We start from the raw sequence: 21,376 nt of genomic DNA, 5'->3' as shown, positions 1-21,376 counted from the left end.
ATCCACACAATCAAATACTTTAGAGTAAATGCTTCAGGTTCTTTCTTCTAAACTGGAGCATTTGGTCCAATAAGGTTAGGAATTTTAGATATCTCAACTTGTAAGAAAATATAAGGCTATTCTATACTCACTTTTATCCTACCATTTTCCTTGGAATGTACATTGTAATTAATGTCACTGTCTAAATTCTTTTCATTCTAACAGATAAATGGAGCAGTTTACTGAAAATATAAACAGTAATGTTATAGAAGCAATGTGCAATACTGTAGGAAAGTAATGAATGAAACATTTACCAAAATGATTCTAATTCATAGTCATGTGTTGGGGATAAAAATAAATACACTAGAAAATGAGCTTAACAATAATAGAAAAAAATATAAAAATATCTTTCTGCCAAGTCATATTTTTAAACAAAATTTTGGCTTGGACAGTGAAAATTGTTGGGGAACAGAGAAAAGAGCAACAACATTCCTAATTACCAAAGATCCTACTCTACTTCATGGCAAGTAATGGTAACTGAATCATATACACCTTGGCTCAAACTGGAATTGGAGAGATCATACTGGTAATTCTCACCATGTGATCCTACTAAATCTAAATTGCCAGTGGAACATGGCATCACAATAAAATCTGGATATTACCTTAAAAAACCAGGATATAATATCATTGATTGATCACTCTGATCCTCTGCATGATGAATGCCTGTTGCACTACATCCATTATAAGGTAATCCCCCACAATCAATAAGATGCCTTAAAAAAATAGTTGGCAATTCTGGTCTTCATTTATTCTGTCCATATGCATTTAAACTTCTGTGACTTGTATGATTTCCAGAAATGTATTGAGCTACTTATAACATGTGCAGGTGTTTAATTTGAAGTTATTTCTGACAAACCCGGGTTTAAGAACCACAATTCTTTTCACCGTGAACAGGATAGGCTAAGTTAATTATGTGTGAGATGTGAAAGCCAGCATGGGGAAGAGGAGGGCAGTCTAACATTTCTTAGACAAAACAGAAAACATACACTTTTCAAAACTTACAATAACATCCTAATATGGATGCAAAGTGAATCAATTACACTGTCAGTAGTATTGGTGTCTGAAATATTAAATGGGTTTGAGGGGCTTTTCCTCAACTTGCATGCCCAACCTCCTTAATAATCAAAAGAGAAAAAAGTTGTATTTTCTCATTCTATCAAAGAGACAATGTCAAAGAGGAAAAATAGATCATTAAGGGTTTTCTACTCAAAAATTTAACTATATACCCAAACTCATAATCAATAATAATAATAATAATAATAATAATAATAATAACTGATTTTAAATTTCCACTTAAACAGTTTTGAAAGATATCTAATTTTCCTTCTAAAAAATTCACTTGAATCCAAAATTAAAGAGAGCAGTTTGTAGATAGTTTTAATGTAAAACAGAAGTTATTAAAATCATTATAATGCCTCAAAGGTACAGTGTATATGTAAGTTTTCAAAATAATTTTCTTTTGGAGGCATATACAATACACATAAATATGTACACACATGTAGTGTGTGATATATTACTTTTCAAAATTTAATTACAAGTTATCCAGTGCACAAAATGAAATTCACATGACAACAGACATCAAACAGGTATTATTTAGACTAATCAAGATTATAATCAAGATTCTTTCCAATATTTACTTCTATTTCCAGAAGAAAAATATATTAGCTGTATTTTAAACATTGTACCGATAGAGTGCCTGTCCTAATTCATGGTCTGTGCATTAGAAACACAAGTGCCTATTTATAATCACAACTGTACATGTGGCTTGAATTTTCCTACTTAAGGAAAACAGAACATTTTGCTAGAACTTTGTTTTAGTATCTGTTTTTAACCTATGAAACAAAAATTCATATAAACTTCATTTTAATGCTAAGATGAAAGGTGTCAGATAAATAAGAACAAACTTTAGTCATCTAACACACTTTAGAATATACAAAATAATTCTGTTTGAATTTCATGCTCAAATATTATGTACACTCTGATAAATTAAGTGCTATAGTACTTCTATATTTAAAGCTCCACTATTTATTCACTGTTGGCAATATTTCCAAAAAGATCTTTTAAAAGATGAGAACTACAATGGTAGGCCTCCATAGCCTGCTCGGGTTGTGAGGATCTCATGTTTCCAGTTTGGAGAAGGCAGTTTCTCATCAATGAGTCCCAAGTCCTGCCCTTCCTTCCTTTTATGAAATTTCTTTACAATGGACACAAGGTGTTTATCTCTGCATGAGCTTTTCTAAGGCAACATGCACATGAATTTTTGGATTAAAGTCATGGTTCCATGTGTAAGTGAACAGAATTTTAAAGAAGGTACTAGAGCTCATTTGGATAAGGTACGTTGGACATGAAGAAAAAGTACTCCTACTAATTGAAATTAAGTCTCATCCGACTTAAGTTTTCTCACAAACAAATGATGAGCTTAATGAACAAACACCATTTGGGTAGTTTATATGAAAATATGTTTTGCTTTTATGTAATTTGTAAAGACATACATTTATATATAAGTCATACTTTCAATTACTTCAAATAATGTACTTTCAAATGTCCCAATTTGCTGTTTTGAGTAAATGTCATTCATAAATAAAACACAAATCATATTTAGAGTAAATTCTTAAAAGAGTAAGTAAAAAAAAAAATCTGTCTGTAATAAAATTTTATTGGGCCTTGTTTGGGAGAACAACATAACTCATGTGGCACCCTCTCAAGCTCCCAGTGAAATCTGTGTGTGGACTCTTTATAGCATGCTATCTATCTCATATTCTCATTTATTTTACTCCTAAGCAAGGCAAGTGACAGAATCCAGTACTTTATAAGCCCTTCTTTTAAAAGGCTGTTAAAAGTAGTTTGGAGTGAGGATTGATCTCTAACCTCAGCAGCATAAACTTGTTTCATGATAGAAACAGAATGGCATTACCCTTTAGCCGCTATGTTCTGTTTTCCATTCAGTTAATCTCAAAGCCAAAGGTCAAAAGGCAATGTAAGAGAAGTTAAACTTGGACATTTTTGTTGTAGTTGCTTCCAGGAACACATTATTCCCTCTATTTATTTTGGACCATAATGTTCAAAGGCAGATTGAGGAAAAAAGAAAAAAGGTAATGCTTATTTTCATTATACAGGTATTTGGCTTCTCTCCCAAAGATTGATTTATATCAGTAGAAATGCTAACTCACTCACTGTGTTAATGATGATGAAAGAATTAAAAGCCTGAACTATATGAATTGAACAATTTTACACATAAATTTGTGAAAGTATGTTGCATTTCACTATTTTTTACTTACTCTTAGAAATATTGTTAAATGATAGATTTTCATGTTCTTCAGATGCTTATAGCAGGTTTTGAGTAAATTCGTATTTAATTGAAATGACTTCATCTTTAGACAAAAATAAAATACAATGGTTGCCATATATGGACTTTGAGAACAAAAGTAATTCACATGGTTTCCATACTCTATTGCAGATTAACTTGCATATCCACTTACTTGCAAAATATATCTTCATTGTCTTTATTTATAATGCAGTGTCCCCCATGGCACCTTACACACTTGTCAACCTCACATTTTGGTCCCTCGTAGCGTGGTGGACAGACACACTCAACACTTCCATCATCCCCGATAGTACATGATTCAGAATGCACACAATAGTGATGACACACATCTAGGAAAAAGTATAGCCAAATAACCAAATTCTGTTAAAAGACATTTTTTCTTCAGTCATAGAAGAAATGTTACTATTTCATTTCATATATAAAGAGTGGTTGATAAGTAGGTAGACTAATTTATACAAGCAATTCATAATAATATGCAACTAGTCTTCTCTAATAATGCTATTGATTCATCTTTTGTCCAAGTTAGGCATCATGCAATCTGACTAAAAGGAGAGGGTTATCTTGATAAATTATTAGGTGACAAACTCAGTTCTGAATAATAAAACTTAAGAGAATTGCTTAATTTTTCTTTCAATGAATACTATAACTAAAGTACGAAATGAGCTGAAATGCTCAAGGTCTCCTTACATGTCATTTATGGTTGCCCCCTCAGACTTCTTTTAATCCAGAGAACAGACTAGTATATGGTGAATGGAAGACTCTTACCCTTGCTCCTTGCCCTAGTGTTGGGGTAAGAGGCCTCTCTTTACAGGTACCAAAAGTTCATGCATTTTCCAAAAACTTGGGCAAACCTAGCCTCTCCAGAAATTCAAAGAGAACTGGAAACTAGCTGATCCAACATGGGTGGGAAGTGTTAATAGACATCTATGCTATTGGCCCCTGAAAGATGATATAGTTAATCTGCCCATCAGCTAGAGGGAAACTGCCCTGTAATCTAAGCCCCTTGTTTAAAAGATGTTTCTGACTGGGCATTGCAGATCAACTTTCTTTCAATGACAAAGGACTACTTTCCACAAACATTTATATATCTGGAAAATATGCATAATGCAGCAAAAGACATTCAATAATTTAACAGCAATTCTAAATTTAGTCTTCTGAAAAGCAGACAAGTCTGTATACTAGTTATAATAAATATAACACCAAATTTAAAACGTCAAAATTTATAATACAAATAATTTTAGCAAAAGAACTGATTAACTTGATCCTAGACATTGTGCTTAGAAGCAGCAATTTCCCTTTAGGTGTATAACTGTGAAGCAATATTAAATGAGATTAGCTAAGATAAAAATCTCAATTTGGAAACTTTAACCTGATGTATGACAATTATAGTTGGTGTAGAAAATTAAAACATCATTTATGATTCTCATGTTTCTATGTTTATCTAGTTCTTTATTAAATCAGACAGATATTACACTTATTGACAGGCTAGATTCATATTTATGGAAATTTATTTCAAGCATTTTTATTCTTGCTGTTGTATTATACCAAACACCCTCATTTAGATTCAACATTTAAGCCTATTAATAAAGGTTTAGACCACATATAAGGAAAGTAGCACTTTCAAAATGTTATAGACTTGGAGGTCCAAAAATTAAGTCAGTGTTTGTCTCTGTGCATTTTTTGGGTGGGTTTGTAGTTGTTCTAGCTTGGCGGATATGGGCTATACCAAATAAATTGTATTGTTTTAATGAAGAGTATATTAACAGAGGTCTATGTGATCATCTACTACAGACTGTCATTCAGTGCAAAAAATCTCTGAAGAATAATCTTCATTAGGTAGGTTTCTAGATACCTCTTAATGACAAAGACCTCTTATAGTGTGTAATCTCTTTAAAATTTCACCTATTGTTCTTGGTTCAGCTGTCTGATAGAACAAATGTCTTAATGCATCTTTCCAATATCATCTCATTTTGTTATCTTCAAACTTTGATGTGGTGGATAATTAGAACAATATAGGGGTTTTATCTGAAGATGCTACAAAATTTCAATAACTTCCCTGCTGTCCATTTCTAGATTATAATTCATAGGCCTCCATGATTCCCATGACATTCATTAAGGAACTAGAATTTAGGAATTTGAAAAAGAAAGAAATGATGATCTGGAGAGAATGTTCTAGTTTGCCACAGTTCTATTATAAATGAATTTGATTAAATCTAAATAGCTTATTTCTTGACTAATGCTGATAACCATACCAAAATATAAATTTTTAATCTGAAATTTTTGAAAATCTTTTACTTTTATGATCATATTTCTGAGAAAACTTGAGAATGTAGAAAAAAAAATGAGTTAACATTCTGAAGGCTAATGACTGCCCAGTACCACACCACAAAACTAAACAGTTTACAATTAAGCTAGAATGCTAAAGAGCAAAGTTAAAAACTTACCTAAAATATGCAAAATACAAATAATTTTGATGCACAAATTAAATGTTTTTTATGAAGTTTTAAAAGATGTGAGAATGTACACTATCCATAAGTAATCAAGGAAAAACAAATTAACACTTGAATGGAATACTATCCACACCGAGCAAATGGACAATAAAGCAATAGCACAAACTTTCCTCCACTATTAGTAGGAATGAAATTGGTTCAACAAATCTGGAAAAGAGTGGAAAGCATTTGCTGAACCTGAATATATCCACACCTTATAGCTTAACACTACCACTCTTCACATAAGACTAAAAGAGAAGCATGCTTGAATGTATAGGAAACATGTACTGAATATGCAGAGCACACATTTTAGAAATTGACCCAAACTGAAAATAACCCAGATTTATATAACAAGAAGAATGAATGGCCTTTGATTCACTCATACCAGGAAATGTACATATACAAATAAACACAATGGAACATTCTCTCTCTATACAACAATATGGGAAAATCTCCCAAAAACACTATTGAGAGAACAAAGCTGGAAACATAAAATACATACCTTTTTTTTTTTTTTTTTTTTACTTACATGAAGTACCAAAAGGAAAAACTTTTACTTTCATGAAGTACAAAAGGCAAAGTGTATCAATGGTTTGAGAAATCATCCAGTTATTTTGGGAGAAGTAAGAACATTAGGGAGGATTTAGGGTGCTGGGAATGATTTTTCTTGATTTTAATGCTGGTTTACATAAATGTGTTTGCCTAATGATAATTTATTATATCATATGCTTGTGATTTTCTGATCTTCTGCATATGCTTCAATAGAAATTATTTTTTCAACTTGAATATAAGTCACAATAGCATGTTTTTGCAATTCTAGTTTATTTTGCTAATTAGTCTAAGTAGTTTTTCTCTTTATAGTCATTATTTTTAAAAAATCATGGCCCAGTTTTTATATTTAAAGGAAATCTCCCACCATTATTGCTATATTTTTTCCTCAGCATATCAGATGCATGTTATTTTATGCCTCAAGGCATAAAAATGAAATCCAAAGAGCAGAAAGAAGTGTTTGTATATGATAAAATAGTGGAATAAGGTGATATTAGAATTACACTTCAATAAAGTGTAGTATAAATTATAAATTTCATGTTGTTATGTCAAGCAACATTCTCCTTCTAAAAAGGCAGAAATCTATTTTGGGAGCTGAACCTTTCTCTAGATATATTGAAATTGGAAGACATTTCATTCCCCCCGCAACCCCTGCCCAGTTCCATGCTTAACAATCTATGCTGAGTTGAATTTCAGGAGCAGAGTTGCTTATTGTACTCCAGCCCTGGTAAATATGCTCACCAGAGCCTATCTGTGAAAATCTATCTCCTGCTACTTTGCTTAAGATTTGAAGCACCTGGAAACTGCTGAGCTATATATTTTTGCTGTATTGCTTTCTGCACCTGTTTGGTTTCTAGAGTTAATTCTTCAATTACATATTACTGTCCTTGCTCCTTCCCCATTTTCCTCCTTCCCTTCCTCCTCCTTCCCAATTTTATTTTATTTTTGTCTCAAATCCTTTACACTTATTTTCAACTCCAAGACTAATGAACACAGGAGAAAGCAGATCTTACTTAATAAGGAAATTTAGTGATTGGTATTTAGGCTACCAAACAAGTATCAGATACTTGTAAACTAGAAAGCAAAGTATTCTCTGCTTTTAAAAGCATTACCATGACACATGCTACATGTAAGTCTAGGAAAGAATCAGAAGGATCTGATGGTGGTATATTAAAATTGTGCAGTTCAACCAAAATCTAGCTTCTGTTCCAACTGTCTCAATACCATGACTGCAATGCTTAATCAATTACTGGAATACCACCTTAATATCTCCCTCCTCAGTCATAATTTACTTTGAATTACAAGTATCTCCTTAAAATTATATAAATATCTGCTGTATTCTCATCAGTGTCACCTGTCTGCAAATCTCAAATAATTACTACACATTCATATTTAAATTCTAGGAATCACTTTAGATTTTATCTAATTAAAGGAATACTTTATTAGCACTTTCCAATCCAGCATAAATTTGTTTACTAATTTAGCTAAATATGAATGATAGCATATGAGAAGGCTTCTTTAGTTTGAAATTATTCATGTTGATTCTTAGGGTTGTGCTACTAACCAAGTAAAGTCTGAAATAACATAGCTTGAGGTTTCCTGAGGAACACTTTCCATGTCCCAATACACTAGAAAATAATTATTCCATGAGGGTTACCACTTTAAGCACCCAAAATGCTTTAAAACTATTTTAAATGTAATCATTCTAAAATATATAAACACAGTTTCATATGTAAAATATGGATTTATTTTATTAAGTATTCATTTATTATTAGAAGTATCAATTGTTCCTATGAACTTACCTTTGCACAATTTTATAGCATTCTGATTCTTTTTCATATTTTAGTATTCCTAAGTAAAATGCTGCTGTATAGGAAACAGTAGACACAACTAAATAAAAACAATGAATTCCTTTAAAAAATGGAAAATGATCGAGGTTACATATGTTGGTGGTTGCTTAGTATCAAGGTTTGTGGAAAGGGATTGCCTTTTATTTCCTGATATTATGTGCACATGAGCGCACGCACACACACATACACACACAAAACCACACCCTCCTCTTTCACACAAAAAAACATTGCTTTTCAAATTTTTAATTTGAAATTTTTAATAGTTTAGCAATTATTTTCATTGCAAGAACATTTTAAAATATGCTATACTTATAGAAGACAGATCAGAGATAAAATATAGGTGAGAAATAATGTTCTTTATTTTTTGTTGTTGGAAGGAATACAATGGGGAAGGAATTGAAGATAGAAGAGAGGGAATGAAGACTCTGAAAATAGAAGATTCTAGCTAGATTGGTCAGTAAGTGTTCAAGAAGGAATAGCATAAATTTATGGAAATGAAAACTGAGAGAACAACATAGTCTATCATCTTTTAAACAACATGATAAAGTTGGTCATGAGATGAAATGGAAGTGAGGGATTTACTACTTATTACTTGGTGAGCATATGCATATATATAATTGTGTACTAGGAAATTCAGTGAGAGCCTAGAAACACAAGACTTGACACTTGCTTCCAGGGAGCTGACCATTGTAAAGTTAAGACAAGAAGAAAATAGGATTCAAAATAGATCTGAATGTTTGGCCAAAGCTTACACATATTATTATCAACAAAGTGAAGTTTACCTTTGTATGGGATGTGCTATCTCATAATATTTGAGCATTTTAGTGACCTGAATGGTCTAACAATTAAGGTGTTCTGCCTATAATAAGATGAACCAATAAGGAAATGAAATTAATATGTGCTAAGACAGTAGCGATTATCATGAAATTATATAATAACACTTTATATTCACAATATAAAAGTTGCTATAATCTCTGTAGGGCAATTACAATAAGAGCTACCTACTAGCAGCAAATAATCACATAATGGAAAGGACAATGATGAATGTATAATTGCAGAGTATTCATATGATAATTAGCTAGGTAGTAACTGGAGAATAAGTGAAGGGCTATTCTCTGTAACAGAAATGAAGTAATTTTCAAGGGAGGTCTTTATTGCATTCCGTCCTTCTTTTAATTCTTTCTCAATCTTTCCTTTTCAAACAATGAGAAATGCAAGGAAACACTTCTTCATGTAATCATTCACCATAATAGACTACATAAAAATAGGTACATGTGTCAGGGTATATACAGAGTTATGAGTATTCATGGTGAGTCAGATATTTATAAAGTCACTGTATTTAACTACTTTTCCAAATATTCCCTTCTATTGAAAAGAAATTGCCAAGGCATTTAGCTATTAACTTATATTTGCAACTGGGCTCTTCAAATTATGTTAGTGAAGTGTGAAATTAAAAGAAAAGAAAACCAAACTGAAATAATACTAACTAAACAGGGGCTGAAGCTATTCAGTTAAGAATAATGGGGTACCTGGAGAGTCTTTGACCAGTAATACAGTCCAGTTATTCAAGGGGAACTAATTATAGAACTGTATGAATGTATACTAATTGTTCTAATTCACTGAATTTTGCTCTGACCTTTAAAAAATTAGTTCTGTAAATTGTTTTGATTCATGATTAATTGAGCATTTGATCATTTAGGATTTAGCACACACAAACACACACATAACAACAGTAAATTAAAAGGAGGATAAGATCACATTCAACATGAAGACTAGGTAAATGCCACAATGCATACTTGTAGGCATTCCCCTTACTCTTTAGGTGTGTCCTAGGAGCAGTAGGTTCTATGGATTCTGTTGGTATTCTCCCTCGAGAGATGTTTATAGCAGCTTCCATGTTTTTATAAAATGAAGAAGAATTTCTAGGACAGCCAACCATAGTATTTTTGAAACTTTTGATGAGCACTTATACCAGAAGATTTATTAAGAGAAAAACAAAAATAACCAGAATATGAGAGACGTGGAAGTCTAGCACTTCTGCATGCTAAAAATGTGGACTCACTTGAGTTACTTGATTAATGTTTCTATGATATACTTTGGTCATGTATGAAATGAGGCACTGAGGTACTTAAACTAAATCATGCCAAGATTCTCATGATGGCTTCCTCACTCAGAGATCCTGAACAATGCCCCCTTTATATCATCAAGGCCAATTACAACCTGTTTTGAGTAAAAGGGTAGAAATAATGATTATGCTGCTGATAAACATGTTAAATCTTATCTTCATGCCAGGAATAGATGTCCATTATTGATGTTATCAATCTTTTATAGGTGAATAAAACAAGGCTCAGAGGATTTAATCAAGTTGTAAAAGATCACACACAAATAAAATGGAGATTGGAATTTCAAACCCAAATTGGCCTAATTCTCATAAATAAACTATTATTTTTTCTTATTCAATACTTCATACACTTACTTAGAAAAAATTCTGTAAAACATTTTGAATATTTCTGTTGTTCTTTCTTCTTTATATGTATTTAAAAGTGGCCCATATCAGATGTCTTAGTGTCTAATTTCCAGTAAAAATGTCAAAGCACATCAAAAGCAGGAGACACAAGAAAATCTGTATAATATAACCAAATCCTGTAATCTCAGAGTTCAGGGGCAGTCAATACCCTCACACCTGAGCCAGAGGTTCAGATTTCAAGTGACATTCTTACACTCCTATTCCAACCCAAGTTGGATATTTGGATATTTATCATTTGTTCACTGTATGAACTTTTCATACATGAAGGAAACATTTAAACACTGATGTGGTCTATTCATTAACATGCAGGATCAACTTTTGGTCACCCCAGATACATTCAAAAACAAAATAACAGCCAAGAAATCACTAAGTAAAACATGCCTGAATCAAGACTATTTACTTATATTTAATTTAGGCTGAAAACATTTGGAAGGTATTTTGTAATGTGTTGAGATTCTTAGATTTGTTAACAATAATGATGGTGGTCTTTCCTTCCCTAGAGATACCTAGCATCAAGTAAGAGATGGTTTTCCACATAGCATAGCTTAGCAGGCAAAAGACATAAACTAACTTAGACAAATTTGCTTAGAATTCTGAATGTTGTCTTTGAAGGATTAAATCAGTAAATTAAAGGAAAAAACCCAGAATTATAAAATATTAAAATTTATCCTTGTTTACATTCCTCAAATATTTTACACAGCCTAAGATATTTTAATAATTAAACTTATTGCATATTTTTAAAATCTATCTTCTAATTTCAGATATAAATTTAATAAAGTAGGCAAACCCTAAATCCAGGTTTGCCAATTAAATATTCACTAGGGGAAAAATTTGTGAAAACTCTGATTAGAGCTGATAAATTTTCATCAGGATAGCATATTTAAGAAAATTAGCATTTTATAATTTATTAATAAAATAGTACTTATAAATGAAATGTTTCTATAGAAAAGACAACAAAAAAAAAGAAATAATAAAATCTATTCTGAAAAAATAGTGCCATTTCTGAGTGTTCAGGTGGAGGAAAAATGTTACTATCAGAAACCTAAATCAGCAAAAATTTGATCTGAGTAAGCAGCATATGAAGTGAGATTTAATAAGGACCAGAAATTAGATTTTTGAGAGACTGCTGTTTCAAAATGTATATGAACAATGATAGTATCGGTAATTTTAGAAATAGTCAAATATCAAGTCTATCATGACAACGTTTTTCCAATATCAGAGAAACCTGTTTAAATATCCATGAATTTTACTTAGAAACAATATTCTGGGTTGAGTGTCTATTTTTAAACCAGACTAGTTATAAACAGCTTTAGCAAGTAACTATTTATAAAGTGATAGAGAGTAATTTGAGACTTGTGAGCAAGTTGAGTTGCAGATGACAGCTAAATATGGACGATCAGATGAATCAGTGAGTGAGTAAGCATATGATGGCCTTAAAGGAAAGAGCAGGAAGTATGCAGATGTAGGCACTACTTCTGTAACCACGAACAAAGCACTGTCACAGTAAGGCCCTGAATTCTCCATCAGAACATTGAGTCTGTTTTAAGGTTCAATAAATTTTAATGAAATACATTTATTGGTATCGTCTATGTTAATCATGTTTACTGTGTGAGCATTTTCCATGACCCTTGAGTGCTGAAAACTCAATCCTCAGGGCTAACATGGTTGACAAAAATCCAGATCAATGGCATTTTCATTAATCAATACAATTAACTATTTTTTTAAAAGGTAATTCAGAGCAAAAAGTAGTAACACATTTTCAGAAACTGGGAAGATTTTCATAAAAAAAAAAAAATGGCAGGCAGGGTACTCTGAATAGAAGGTAATCATGGAAAAGATCATCTCGGAGGGGTGCATCACGAAGAAAGTTACTGTCATCCTCTTTTAGCCTGAGTGGAAAGAAACACAAAGCCCAACTACACCATCCCTGTGTGCCCAATTTTTCTTCTCTCTTACTGTTGTCTTTAGCTCTCCCTCTCTTTCTCCCTTCTTTCTGTCCATCCTTCTTTCCCTATCTCTTTCGTTACTATCCTATTTCTTTTTCTGCTCCCTCTAATTCTCACTTCCTTCCTTCTTTCAAATCAAAATGCTTATATACTTCTATGTGTCTTCTCTCAAGTTTTCCCCCAGTACCTTGCAAACAGACAATAGGAGTAGAAATGATAGACGGATGGATAGACACATAAGATGTCATTCATTACTTGTTATACAACTTTTTTTGTGTTTCTGCCATTATGCTGTTCCATTCCTATCAATTCAATTTAAGGACTGATGGCCCTCATATCATTAGTATAGACTCTCTCAATTTTCAAAACAGAATAAATATTAGTCACTAAATTGAAAATCAGATTTTCATTAAAATTTAGACACTTGAATTTTGAACTAATCTTCCAGTGCTATTCTAAAACAAGTCACTTTCTATTCTCCGTGTGTCCCAGACTTAAGTTTTATGTGACCCAAGAGGTAACCTAGGATAGATGGATTTTTTTCCTAAGGGTAATTTTTCAATATAAAATTGAGCACTTATATTGTAATAAAAATCTACTGGATATCTCTGGCATTTCCTTTTTACTTAATTTTGCTATTTTTATTGTTATTTCATGTGTTGGAAAAGACAATAAATTTTAAAATATATATTTTTATCAAATCAGACTTACAATGGTTATAATTTTACATTAATGAGAATTAAATTGAACAAAGTATTTTACAGATTTATTCTACCTCCTAAATTCTCTATTTGATGGGTTACATAACCACAGGGTACATTATCAATCATTCTTCTTTCTGTGTATGTGGTTTTTAATTTTTTAATTTTTTATTTTTTTAAACTAAGGGATTCAGAAGCCCTAATTTTAAGACACAGGAATTTTAATTTCTGCTGAAGACAGCATACTGGCTCATAATCTCTCTTGCCATTCTGACCAATAATCAAGTTAGATAGAAAATGAGAAAATGTTTCTAGCAGAATATTAACTACCAAAAAGGTTCTTTTTTCTGCTTGATAGGCTAATAATAGTAATTAATGGTGCTAACATCTTTAATTGTTAAACATGAAGGATATGATATTGATATTAATGATAAAATAGGAAAATTATTTCTTCTCTTCAAAGCATTTAAAGATTTTTTTGGGGGGAGCATCATTATTTATTGGTGCTTTTAGATCCAGGAGTGTGTACTTTTCTTTTTTTTAATTTATTTTTTAAATATATAACAATAGTGGAATGCATTACACTCATTATTACCTGTATACAGCATTTAAAGATTTTTGACTCAAGGCATCTTATTCAAAACATGTCAGTTAATATTTTAAATTTTTCTTTGTCTTTGTTTTGTTTTGTTTCTTTTTGTGGAACTTGGGATTGAACCTAGGGTCTCCCCATGCCGGGCAAGCACTCTGAACTATAAACCCAGCCCTTTCATTTATTTGAGACACAGTCTCACTAACTTTCCAAGATTAGCCCTGAATTTGTGATCCTCCTGCCTCGCCTCTCAAGTAGCTGGGATTACAGGTGTGTAATGGCTAAATCACTACTTTAAAAAAAATCACTCTTCAATTTATATTTGATGTTTTTCTTTTTGTACCAGGTATTTAAGCCAAGGATGCTTAAATATTAAGCTACATCCCCAACCTCCCCTCCTCTTTTTAAATTTTGAGAAAAGGTCTTGCTAAGTTGCTTAGGACCTCACTAAACTGCTGAGGCTAGATTTGAACTTGTGATCCTCCTGTCTCAGCCTCCCAAGCCTCTGATATTATAGGCATGTGCAACCATGCCCAGCTATGTTTGTTTTTAAGAATGGTAATAGTAGAGGAATTTAACTAGAAACAATTTATTTGGTTGAAAGTAAGCCTCCAGTAAATATTTTTATTTGATTTTATGTGTTGGTCTGGGCATGTTTTATGTACTATATTGTTTTCAAATACCCAATTTTGTTTGTAGATAATTATTCATGAATTCATGCAGTTTGCTTAATGCCAAGTACAGCAGAATCATAATGGATGTTTCTACAATGAAAAGCTTTCCATTATTTTTTAGTGTGTATGGGGAGCTTCTAAAGGAGCACTTGCCAATTTATTTCAAAGCCAGTTCTTTAGAAGGTTACTGGTACTTGGGTAACAGGTTATTTTCATCCTTTAATCAAGTGGTCTTAGGACTGCCCTTTCATTGTCTTTGTATTAATTTGTATATACTTCTTTCTGAGTTGGATAGAAAGAGATCAAACCTATCTTTTCTGTTAATATGACAGAAAGGTAGAAGATGAAATGATCTTGGCATTAGCAAGGGATAACATGCTATTCTGAGGGTATTGTGATATCAGAGCTGTCTCTAGATCAAGTGAAACTGCATAAAAACAAATGGCTGCTGTTATGCCTGCATGAGTGATTAAGTATCTTTATAGATGGTTTCCAGTGATGTTTAGTAAAATTGCTAAACATAATTACTAAAATTCCAAATGTAAGATATGTGAGATAGAGGTAAGAGTTAACTTTACAAATATACTATTGTCAAAAACGCTGTTGGAATTTGAAATTTAATTGCATAAACATACTGGTATACTTCTGCAATTGTGAAACAAAGTCCACTTTGATCCTTAATGGATCCTTTTGACTATACTATTCTAAGTTGCAGTTTTGTCTCTCTCAATGTAAAAAGGTATTTTAGTTGATTTTCTATTTATCAAATAGAATGTAAAAGAAAGGTCTTTACAAAACCCTTATACTGACATATGCTAAATACCTAGATTAATGTATGATTCAAGTGTTTAAAAAAATCAATTGAATAAATTAGTTTTAATAATAAAAATGTGTAGTTTGACTAACATATGGCTTACTGTTTCAAAAGATCTATCTCATTTTTTAATAAATTCCATTTTTATATTATCACATTTGCCCAAAATGTTTTCCTCTTATTTTTACATTTCATTTCAATGAAGGCATAGTGTTATAGGAAATATCCATTTTTGGTAATTTTAGTTTTACTGTTGGATCAAAATTATCTTCAACCATAATTTTAAAACCCTGTCACTTTCTTCTAAGAAATCTAGAGTAAAAGGATAACTATAATAATCACATTATCTTCCCCTTAGCTAACCATTCTTTACCACTATCAAATGAACAAAAATAATTTGTCTATTTTCTTCATACACATAAATTTAAACATAATTCTGTTTTTTGACTACTCAAACTAAATCACAAGCATGGACCATAGATCTAAATGAGCTGGAAAGGAAAGATGGCCCACAATTTGCCCTGCTCTTTGAATTGGATGAGATCTTTTCAGTAAACAAAAACAAAACAAAACTGTGTTTACATGCATTCAAATATTTAAATTCCACATGCTCGGTACACTTGCAAGATTGATGAGGTATGCACAACAATTTGACCATTTTATGTTCTAACCAAGCAGACAATCAAGAAGGTGAATAATATGACACAGTGTGGGGGAAAAAAAAAAAAAGAGCTGGGATTCTAGCTGAGATTCAAAGAGGAGCTAAAACAAAATGGGGATTAGAAAGGCTGAGCTGGCATGGAGGCTCTCATGTGTCAATCAACTGAGGTACCAGGGATGCATTTGGGGGGCAATACACAGATTTTCAACAACAGGAGAAACCAGGCATAGAAGAATGTGTAACAGCAATCCAAGTGAGATTGAGAATTACCTAAAGGTTTTCTTGTTCACCAAGACAAAAGAATTTGGGGATACTAAGTAGACAGGGCTTCAACTATCTTGCTACCCCAACTGTGAATAAAACACTGAAGAAATGTTTAGCTTTTCTTTTAATGCTTAAACTATCTCTAGATTACTTTATTATTATTATTGTTATTGGTTCTATTTAGTTATATGTGACAGTAGACTCCACTGGTAGTTTCACTTTCCATATCAGGATTCCTCAGGTTCAAAGCTCAGTTGAAATTTATCTTCATACTAATAAGAGCAACTGCAAATATTCTATTGTGTGTTCTTAGTAATTTTCAAAAATCTTTGGTCTCTTCTACCTGGCCCTGCCATAGACATAAGCAGTCCAAGATTAAACATTTTATTACTACCTCTTTTTAATGGAATGGATAATTAAAAGACAAGTTTGAGCCAATGTGCCACTTGAGCATTGAATGTTTTGATAGTGACCCTATCAAAGAAGCAATAGGATGGGAAGAATATTAAATGGCAGAAGAATTTGCCTTCAGAAGCATAATTTTGGAGTCAGATCCACAAGGCTAAAGATTGTGGCTCACATGTTCTCTAGTGTGAAAGATTAGGCAAACCACTTAATCTCCTTTTTTTTTTTTTTTTTTTTTTTTTGGTACTTTCAAAGTTGTATTAGTAACATTAATCTCAAAGGGTTATTTGAGTATTTGTTGAAATACTACACATTCATAGACAAAATATTAGACCATGGTATGTATCCCTGCAATACATTGATATGTTCAGTATATGTTAATTGACTTGATGTTCAAGTCAATAAACAGGAAAATCAAATAGGAGAGAAAAGATAAATTCCAAAAGAGTTTCCTTCTGTGTTTTTCCCTTCATCATTTCTCCTTTTCATTTAGCTAGCTTCTTTTTCTGGTCTCAGACATCTCTTCCTTAAAGAAATCCCTCCTTTAGGCTGAACTTCATATCCTTCCTGTAGGTTTTTGTAACCTCCATGTTTCACTAAACTGTCTTGAAATAACCTATTTCCTTTTCTGAGCCACACATTACACTGAAAGTTCTTCGAGAACAGGAATGTTTCTAACAAGACTATGTATTAACACCTAACATAAAGACAGACTCTTGATAAACATTGGAGATATTCATTGACCAACTGACAGAACAAAACTATCTAAGAAGACAAAGAGATAAATGCCAAAAATAATCCCATATGTCAGCAAATACAGTAGTCTCATATCAACAATGTTTAATTCTTTCTTACTTGACAGGTGGTGGTTCTGATACCAATTACAACACATCTTTGGATTTTTTTGTCAGCTACTGCTAACTTTATAAACTAGAGATGTTTTTTTAATGTCTATACTTAACTGGAACCAGTGGGAGTAAGCCATACAGGTGCATTTCTAATAAGTTGTGTTCTAATTGAAATTATAATGGTTCCCAAGCACATTACTAGAGGACTTCAAAACTCTCAATGAGAGGATGAGCAGATTGTTATTTAATTTGACTATCTTGTTCTTAGACAGAGATTGAGTTGGTTCTAATGGGCACTTTTGCCCTAAGGTTATTATCATTTAATTACAAATAACCTCAGATATTGTTGACCTCACACTTAACACCTTGGTTTAAATGCAAACTGCTATGCTTATTTATTTGTTTTCACTTACCTAGAAAACCTTGCTTCAGAATAGTGTGAAATGTAGTTATATTTGTTCCTGAACAACTTGCTTAAAAAATATTTAATTTCAGTTTTGCCATTATTTATCTCTGTCTCTCCTTCCTGGGCTGCTGCTGTTAAAATTAATTTGCATTTCAGACCTCAGGATTTTATATTGCTATTAGAGTTGTAAAATGTTTTTACTCAGCACAACTAAGAACTGATGTTTTACCTCCCACTAATGGACCTTTAATTAGGCACTGTAATGAACCATTCTGTCATTCCTTCATTTACAGAGAAAAGATTTTGTATATGCTAGATACAATTTTGACAGAACATCAGGTTCATTGAACCTTGCCGACTCACATCTAATAGATCCTAAATTTATTACTCTGTTGGATTTGTCATTTTAATGACACTGTCCATAGACTTATTATGCTGCCAAAGAAGAGCATCTCACATACAGCAAGAATATTTGTTGACATCCTGATCAACAACTCCTGGGGTCTAATTCTGAATATAATAATACAACTTCAGAACCTTGAGCAAGTTATTTAACCTCTGTCTAAGAATTAATTGGTTAATTTTAATAAATGCTTTGCACTAAAAGTGGGAAGTGCTCTGACTGCTAATAGTGATAATAAAATTATAATGCAGTTCTTTATAAAGTATCAGGCTACCTCAGACTGTGATTCTATTAAGTTGCTAATTAAAATATAAGTTGATGGAATTTATTCTTTGAAAAATACAAATTTCTATAGTGACAACTATATTAATATTTTTAAGTCAGTTCAAAGAGCATCAAGAACACTGATGGTTCAATTTAAAAAGAACAAAACTTATTAACAAAGTGGGGAAAAAAAACTCCTGATATTCGATTATAACACAACAATTTGGAAATAAGAGACAAAAGGAGCAAACATGAGCTCGAGATTAACCACACATGCATTCCAGATGGCAGTTTTTGTACATTGAATTGGTTGTTCTTTCATCAACTCTTCTTCAAGCCACTTTCATTTATTTATTGATCTGCATGATTATTTGTTCATTTATTTATTTAACAAGTTACTGGTTTCAAAGAGTCCCAAACAGGAGGAATGTACAGAGTTAAGGAAAATGCAAAGTAAGAATGATCAGTCAGAAGAAAGACCAAGTAACAGAATTCAGAGGGAAAAATCTTGATCCTAAATGACAGAGGACATGGGACAATTTCAAAAAGGAAATGTGGTTCAAGCTGAATAGAGTGCCAGGGAAGTTGGCATTGTTATAGAAAATGGTGATCAGTGTGGTCTTACTAGAATGAAGAATTATTGTAAACTTAGGATGGAGAGTAATGAGGGTCTTCATTACATGGCACAATAGTTGCTATTGACCTTGACATGCACGAAAGTCATTTGTAGTGTGAAAATGTAAAGCAGAGAATAACAACATTTTTCAAATCCACTGCTGATAAACAGTAAGTTGGACAGGCAAGTTACATATGGCTTACAACAAGGGCATTTATATATGTCAAGAAGAGGCTGGTCTCATATAAAAAAAAAAAACTTTTGGAAAGGAAATAGCAATTAAAAATTAAGTCTGTTTTTGTATTGCAGCAGAAGTGTTCCCACTCAAACATAAGAGGCAAGATATTTGTATTACTCTTCATTCCCAAACAAGCCAGTGTGTGTAGTTGAATTCTGTACCTATCCATGTACTTCCTACAATGACCAGAGATCATAGGCATACATTTTATCCATGATGAAAAATTGTTTTACATCTTGATCACATGTATGATGATCTTTCTACATTTGGGGTCTCATAATTACTTTATTTCCTTCTATTAGTTCTATGAATTCATTTATCCTACCAATGAATTAGGTGTTGTATTTATTCTCTTCTGTAAATGTAAATAAGCTGGAAAATGATTTTATTTATGGGTAAAGTGTAAATATATGACTGCTGTTTCAAAAATAGGTACTGAGGGCAAATGAAGAAATATAGAGACCAGTTAGTAAAAACTCAGACAAGAGATAGTTGTACCTTGGATGCAGATATTGAGGGTGGAGGTAGTGAGAAGTATTTTGATTCTGGGAAAGAAGAGTCAAGAAGTATTTATTTATTTATTTATTTATTTTTTCCTGAGCAACAATTATTTCCCTGAATCCCTTTAAAAAGAGGAAATGCTGATAGAAGAAAATTTGGGTGAGAAAATCAAGTTAATTTAGAACTAAATCATGTGATCACATGAACAAAATTAGGTAGGAAATCTAAAACTCAGGAGACAGGTTTATCCAGAGTTACAAATTTGGAATCATTATTTGGATGGTAATAAATACAATGGAATTTGGTAAAATCATCTGTGTAGTGGGTCTTAACTTTTTTTGCATATCTGAAACATCTTGGAAGTTTTCAATAATAGAAAGAATGTGATGCAGGCAAGCAGAATTGCAAACCTTTTTAGATGATGTCTGGGAAACTATATTTTTAAAAAATCATTGGGGTCATTCTAAACTATGCAGGATTTCCAGGAATTATTGATTTTAGGAGTGAATGCTATAAAGAAGAAAGAGATCAGAAGACAGAGTTGCCATCATTCAAAGTTTTAAATTGGAGCTAAAAATTTTATCTTCCGGGAGATGGGAAAGAACAGGCAAAGAACCTTGAGAAGAAACAAATGATAAAGTGAAATGAAAAAATAAAGAAGATATCATATTCATAAAGAGAAGTGAAGAAGATACTTTAAGAAAGAGGGAGTGATTAATTCCTGAAAGCAGTTATGCAATAGGAATTGAGAAAGAATCCTTAGAGAGCAACAAAGAGGATGTAAGCAAAATCGATCAACATGACTTTGCATAAAAGATGTTTCAGCAGAACAATAAAGACCAAAGCTTGACAGAAGTAGAGTCAAAGGAAAAACAGTAATAGAGGAATTGTAGAGAATAATGGTGCATTAAATTAATGCTACCATTAAATAAAAGATTGAAAAAGAGATGAATAAAATTAGATTATAAATAGAAAAATATATGGGAATAAGGAAGGCTTTGTAGAAATAACTATGGAAAGGGAATACAATTGCAGGAAATACATCCATAAGGAGCTGAATGATCAGCAGGAATGGAGAATATAGGACTAAATTCAGCACAAGGCTTCTGGTAATAAAAAGAATGGCAGGCATGTAAACACAGGATAAAGCAGACTGGTGAATAGAATGGCAGGATCCTGTGGCCACTCTCTTCAGATGGTTTCTGCTTGTTATCAATGAGATAGAAAGCAATTATCTCAGCTAAACACAAATTGGGGAGACTAT

At 32.1% G+C, this 21,376-nt stretch overlaps 1 protein-coding gene across 1 annotated transcript in view; it reads right to left on the bottom strand.

Moving 5' to 3' along the window:
- Nucleotides 1-21,376, bottom strand: part of Lrp1b (LDL receptor related protein 1B) — a 1,566,902-nt gene that overhangs the window by 43,404 nt on the left and 1,502,122 nt on the right. Inside the window, exon 85 of the mRNA XM_077110319.1 lies at nucleotides 3,519-3,693. Within this exon, the coding sequence (XP_076966434.1) occupies nucleotides 3,519-3,693 (175 nt within the window). The remainder of the gene's footprint in view (nucleotides 1-3,518; nucleotides 3,694-21,376) is intronic.

This window comes from Callospermophilus lateralis, chromosome 9 (genome assembly GCF_048772815.1).
Source record: "Callospermophilus lateralis isolate mCalLat2 chromosome 9, mCalLat2.hap1, whole genome shotgun sequence".
NCBI classification, from domain to species: domain Eukaryota; kingdom Metazoa; phylum Chordata; class Mammalia; order Rodentia; family Sciuridae; genus Callospermophilus; species Callospermophilus lateralis.
This window is presented reverse-complemented; position numbering and strand designations above follow the sequence as displayed.